The sequence below is a fragment of the Lithobates pipiens genome, unplaced genomic scaffold (genome assembly GCF_037356315.1).
Source record: "Lithobates pipiens isolate NorthernLeopardFrog02 unplaced genomic scaffold, aLitPip1_a1.2 Scaffold_13, whole genome shotgun sequence".
Classification (NCBI taxonomy): domain Eukaryota; kingdom Metazoa; phylum Chordata; class Amphibia; order Anura; family Ranidae; genus Lithobates; species Lithobates pipiens.
In genome coordinates, this window is record NW_027507718.1 from 170944834 (window position 1) to 170950653 (window position 5820).

Below are 5820 nucleotides of genomic sequence, written 5' to 3' on the forward strand. Positions count from 1 at the left end.
ATATATATATATCTTGAAAAAGTCCTTATAACCTCCAAAACAATTAAAAACAATTATTCATGAATAACAGAAAAACCACCCTATGTCTTCAATCTTCATGCAATAGTGCACATTCACCACCAGGTGAAGGGCCTGCTCACCTCATCTATTATAGTAGTATGCTCATCAATTATATTCCTTTAAATGTTGCTGAAATTAGTTAATATTTTTAAACTTCAAGCTTTCCAACAAAGGTGGCAGTTAAAGGGATGAGACAAATCATTTAACACAGACAGGGGTGTCTACAATGATCAGTTTTTATTTATTTATGTAAAACCTTTATCCCAGAAAGAACAAAGCTGTTGCTGTAACTGCTTGAAAAGTGTTAGATAGATGTCAGCTTTAGTATTAGTCAAGTCCATCTAAATTTACTAGTGCATCCAAGGCTCACCACACATGTTGCAATCTGATTGTACAAATCTTCTTTAGATCTACCAACAACTGTGTAGTGCAGTGATGGTGAACCTTGACACCCCAGATGCTTTGGAACTACATTTCCCATGATGCTCATCTACACTGCACAGTGCATGAGCATCATGGGAAATGTAGTTCCAAAACTTTTGGGGTGCCAATGTTCGCCATCACTGATGTAGTACAAGGGCCTGTCAGATGGATACAGATGGATTGAATAGAATAGCTGGGCCTGCATATTACATAGATTTAGTCAGTCTAAAATTGTACAGTCAAATTGTAAAGTGTATGGTGACCCTAAAGCCTTGTACACACGATCGGATTGTTGGCCAACAAAACCGTACACTTTTGTCTGAAAGGCGTTGGCCCAAGCTTGTCTTGCATACAAACGGCAACAAATATGAGTGTAGTGATGTACTATGTTGTTTTTTAGCTCTTTAACGCCACACTTTGGGTGCCTTCTGCTAATTTCATGTTTGTAGAAGTCTGGTGAGTGTTGATTCGTGCTTTTCATTTCGCACTTTTCATTTTGCACTTTCGCAGTTCGTTTCTGAATGCCCGTTTATCAACCAGCTATGTTGCCGAATCGGAGGAGATAACGTGTTTATTATTAGCCTTGGAGTTATTGCTTTGACCCGAGTCCACTCCAGGAACAGGAGGAGTTGGACCTAAAATTGGTTGCTTTATTAATCGTGACCAATTATGTCATATGCCTTTGCTGCGGGAGCTCCAGATGATTTTCGGAATTATCATCGTATGACGGACCACTGCTTTCACCAACTCTTGGCATTGTTGACCTCCTATATTAAGAAGCAGGACACATGCATGAGACTTTAATTTTATTTTTTGGTTGAATAATAATGATTTGATTTGCCATATTTTCTATATTTTTGGATGCATAGAATGCACTTTTTGGTTAAGTTCTATTGGCAGATAGCATGTCTAATTTTATTTGTTTTAATTTTTTAATGCACAATAAAAAACATTGTGTAGAATAATACGTGGCATTTTACTTCAAATGACAGTTTGGGAGTAGAGTAGGCAGTTACATTTAAAAAAATACAATGAAAAATTGACAAGGGACACCAACATAGTTGTATCTTTGATCTTGAAAAATACAGGATAATGGTGTTGTGGTAACTTGCACCAAAAAGAAAACATAATAATTATTTTTGATATCACTAGAAAAAAAAAGCCTTTGAAAATTAGTTTGCAACAACTCCATCAGTATCACCAGCAAAGGAGCTTCATTATTATCCCATTAAAGAAGAATAGAATTGTGCTCTGTATTTGGAGATTTCATAATTTGCCACGTCACAAATGTTAATTCTCCATCACGAACACTAATTTACAAGACCGACCGCTTCTGGCTCTTTCTTGCTTCCGAGCACGCGTGTTTGTACTTTGAACTTTTGTCCAACGGACTTGTGAACACACGCTCGGAAAATCTGACAACAGACATTGTCCGCGGAAAATTTTAAAACCTGCTATCCAATATCTGTCCGCGGAAAATACCAAAACAACTGTCCAATGGAACGTACAAGTGGTCGGATTTTCCGCTTACAGCCTGTCATCACACATTTGCCGTCGGAACATCCAATCGTATGTACGAGGCTTAACCCTACTCTCTTCCCAGATCGACAATGCTGCTGTCCAAAGGTGTGTCCATTTTATCTCCATCTAGAGTGAATGGTGGCTACACATGCTTCGATTTTTTTATCCAATTGATATGCAATTCGATCAATACGATTAAATCGGCAAACAAGCAAATGCCTATAACTTCCCTTTGATTTATTTAGACTCATTTTTGATACGAACTGATCAGCCAGAGTGGAAAATTATTGATTGTTTGCATTGATTGTCAGCACTGAGAGGCTTTAGTCATGAATTCAGTCATATTGTGATTGATCAGATTATGAGTTTGCATGATGGAAAAAGATATGGAATCCATATTTTACATTCATATCGTCCAACTATTTCTCAGAATCTACATCGCTGCATGTAGCATATCAATGGATTAGGTGGTCGACTAAAGATCAATTATTCTTATCAGGGGAGATCGATTGGAACAGAAATCAAACATTTATCAAAATGTGTATGGCCACCAATAGACTTGATCGGATTCTGTATTCTGGTATACAACTGGGGGAGAGTTACTAAAACTGGAGAGTGTACAGTCTGGTGCAGCTGTGCTTTGTAGCCAATCAGCTTCTAACTTCAGCTTGTTCAGTTAAGCTTTGACAATAAAACCCGGAAGCTGATTGGTTTCTATGCACAGATCTTGCACTCTCCAGTTTTGGTAAATCAACCCCTCTGTTTGCGACACTACAACACCCATCTGTTCACATACGCGTATTTGTTGTTGTTTATGATAAATATTATGTTAAAGTGGTTGTAAATCTAGTTATACCTCTTGTACCTACAGGTAAGCCTATAATAAGACTTACCTGTAGGTACTGTAATTATCTCCTAAACTTCATCATCATCGGCGCATGCACTGTGAAGAAACGTCCCTCCCTGCCGTTTCTCCACTAGCAAGTGCCGTGACCGGTGGCTCCTGCACGCATGTGCGGAAGTGACGTGACGTGACTCCAGACAGTCACAGAGCCAGAGTCCACGGCCCCTGGATGGAAAAGGGGCAAAGATGGATGTAGCCACCAGCGGGGACAGCGCAGGCTTCGATTGCAGGTAAGTGGCACATAATGGGCTAGTATGCGATGCATACTAGCCCATTATGCTTTTACTTTACAGGGGAAAGCAAGGGGAAAAAGAGGAAGTAAAACCCATCAGGTTCTTTAATTGTTCCTTTTGTGGCTTAAGCCCGTACACATGATCCGAAAATCAGATGACTGATCGTCCAATTTTTTTTTGCTTGCTAGTCGAATATCGAACCTGAAGAGTTTACTAAAGTTATAAAAATTCTCATATGTCAGAATAAAAAATCGGAAGTGATGTCATGTGTTATAATGTATATTTATTGTATTTACGAACGTCAATTATACTGATTAATTAAAAATCATACGATCTGTTATCGTAGGAGAAACAGATTTTGTGCTTGTCCTATTGGATAATATCGAATGAACTGTCATGACCGGCTTTCGAAAACATCTCTACTAATGATCTGATTATCGTACGATCGCTTCAAAATCAGTATTTTGCATACAATTTTCAGATTGTGTGTATGGGCCTATGGCACTTTCACACTGGCGTGCTTCAAAACTGTTAGGCCGCGTACACACGTGGGGACTGTTCGCCCAACTTTGTCTGTCAAACAGTTTCGGCAAACAGTCCGCTCAAAATTAGCATGGACGGACATGGCCACACACGACGGACGAACAGTTTGCTGAAACCGTGCGCGATGACGTGAACGGCACGTACGACGGGACGAAAAATACGACGTCCTATACACTGCATTATAACTTTCGGCGTGTAAATCCTTTCTGAGCATGCGCGGAACTTAGTTTGACGAACAAGCCTACACACGAGCGGACTGTTCTCTGAAACAAGGTTTCAGCGGACAGTTTTTCGGAAATTCCGAAAAACCTTGTTCGTCAAACTGTCCGCTGAAACTGTCCGCTGAAAGCCCACACACGAGCGGACTGTCCGCCCAAACACTGTTCAGCGGACAAAGTTGGGCGAACAGTCCGCCCGTGTGTACGCGGCCTCAGTAAAATGCCTATGCATTAATGCAGCATTTTTGCTGCTCTTTTTACAGCATTTGTGGTGCAGTTTTTAAAAGTCATGTGACTCAAAAACTGCGTTTCTGATGCTGTTCCCATTCATTTCAATGGGGAGCAGCATTTTTGGGGCATTTTTTTTCAGGATTTTTTTCACCGCAAGGGAAGTGCACCACTCCAGTGCAAACACATTTATTAATTTTAAAGGAAAGCATTTTTCTTGAGCTTTGTAGGGATTTCCACCTTTCTCTGGATCAACTGTGGGTATAGGATTGTGTATATATGGGATTGTATGTTTTTTTTGTTTTTTTTTTGTTGGTTGAACTAGATGGACTTTTTTCATTCTGACTATGTAACTGTGGTGGAAACAGAAATATGATCAGTAACCTAGGATTATATCTTTCAACTATCAATCGAAATCCACGTCCCCGCTTGTGGTATATCGATTGATTGGGCTGTCGACTACAGATTCATCAGAAAGGAAATCATTAATTTATCGAAGCGTATATGGCCACCACAATCTGCAAGCATGTTACTGCTCAGGTGGAAATAAAGGGGGGGAAAAGCCTAAAAATAAAACTAATAGAGCCATCATATCTAAGGTCTGGTAAGTTGCAGTATATGAGGTTTTTTTTTTTTGTTTGTTTGTTTTTAGGTTAATACCGCTTTTACTGCTAGTAGCCAGTCTAAATAATATTTCCCTTGATGTGCAGTGATTGCATAGAGAACAATGCCTTGTCCCAGGTCCCTGCACTGTGTAGTGACCAGGAGTTGAATGAAGAAAGGTACTTATCGATGAGCAGAGGGATGCTGACGTCAGGCTCTGCTGGCTATGAGACTGAGGCTAGCAGGAGGTCTGAGAGTCTGAGCTCCAATATTATCTGCAGCTTTTCCAGCACTAGGCACACCACAAAGCCAGGACCAACACCATCACTTGGGGAAAGAGAGGACCATCAAGCCAGCCGGCCAGCCATCTCACATAGCTATTGTATCCATAAGAAGGAGGGGGGGAGAAGAGAGAGGGAGAAAGGGAGAGGAGCAGAGAGCTCATCAAGTCATGCAGGATTGACTGCAAAGGGGAAGGTAATCGATGGCAAAGCTTTGAATCTGAATTAGCCTGGAAAGCAAAAGCAGAAGAAAGGAAAGGAGGAGGAGGGGGTATAGCAGAGCAAACCTGCGAGAAAGATGGAACTTACAATGGAGAATTTAGGGAACATTCACGGTGTATCCCATTCCCAAGCTGGCGATTTAATGAGCTCCGCACACAGTAGACAAGCTTCCCACAGGAATCTGGTTTCTCATGGACGACCCGCTATGGTGACAAGTATGGCTTCCATTCTGGATGGAGGGGATTACAGATCCGAGCATACCTTGGCAGGTCCTCTGCATCCTGCTATGAACATGTCCTGCGAATCTCCATCCGGCATGAGCCTCAGCAGCACCTACACCACGTTGACTCCTCTCCAGCACCTGCCACCCATCTCCACAGTGTCCGACAAGTTCCACCACCCACACCACCACCACCACCATCATCACCATCACCAAAGACTAACTGGCAACGTAAGTGGAAGTTTCACCTTGATGAGGGATGACAGGGGGTTGGCATCGATGGGCAATATATACAGTCACTATCCAAAGGATATGGCAAACATGGGACAACCACTCTCCCCCCTTTCCAATGGCCTAGGTACTT

The 5820-nt window shown here is 41.5% G+C and overlaps 1 protein-coding gene and 1 long non-coding RNA gene across 2 annotated transcripts in view; one reads left to right on the plus strand and one right to left on the minus strand.

The window, feature by feature from the left end:
* Window positions 1-280: 280 nt before the first annotated feature.
* Window positions 281-5820, minus strand: part of LOC143974451 (uncharacterized) — a 6025-nt gene continuing 485 nt past the window's right edge. The window contains exon 2 of the long non-coding RNA XR_013272224.1: window positions 281-1250. This is a non-coding gene — a long non-coding RNA (uncharacterized LOC143974451). The remainder of the gene's footprint in view (window positions 1251-5820) is intronic.
* LOC143974449 (hepatocyte nuclear factor 6-like) overlaps window positions 4984-5820 on the plus strand; it is a 165273-nt gene continuing 164436 nt past the window's right edge. Inside the window, exon 1 of the mRNA XM_077475867.1 lies at window positions 4984-5820. This exon is cut by the window's right edge and continues 522 nt beyond it. Coding sequence (XP_077331993.1) covers window positions 5313-5820 — 508 coding nt within the window. The 5' untranslated portion in view covers window positions 4984-5312.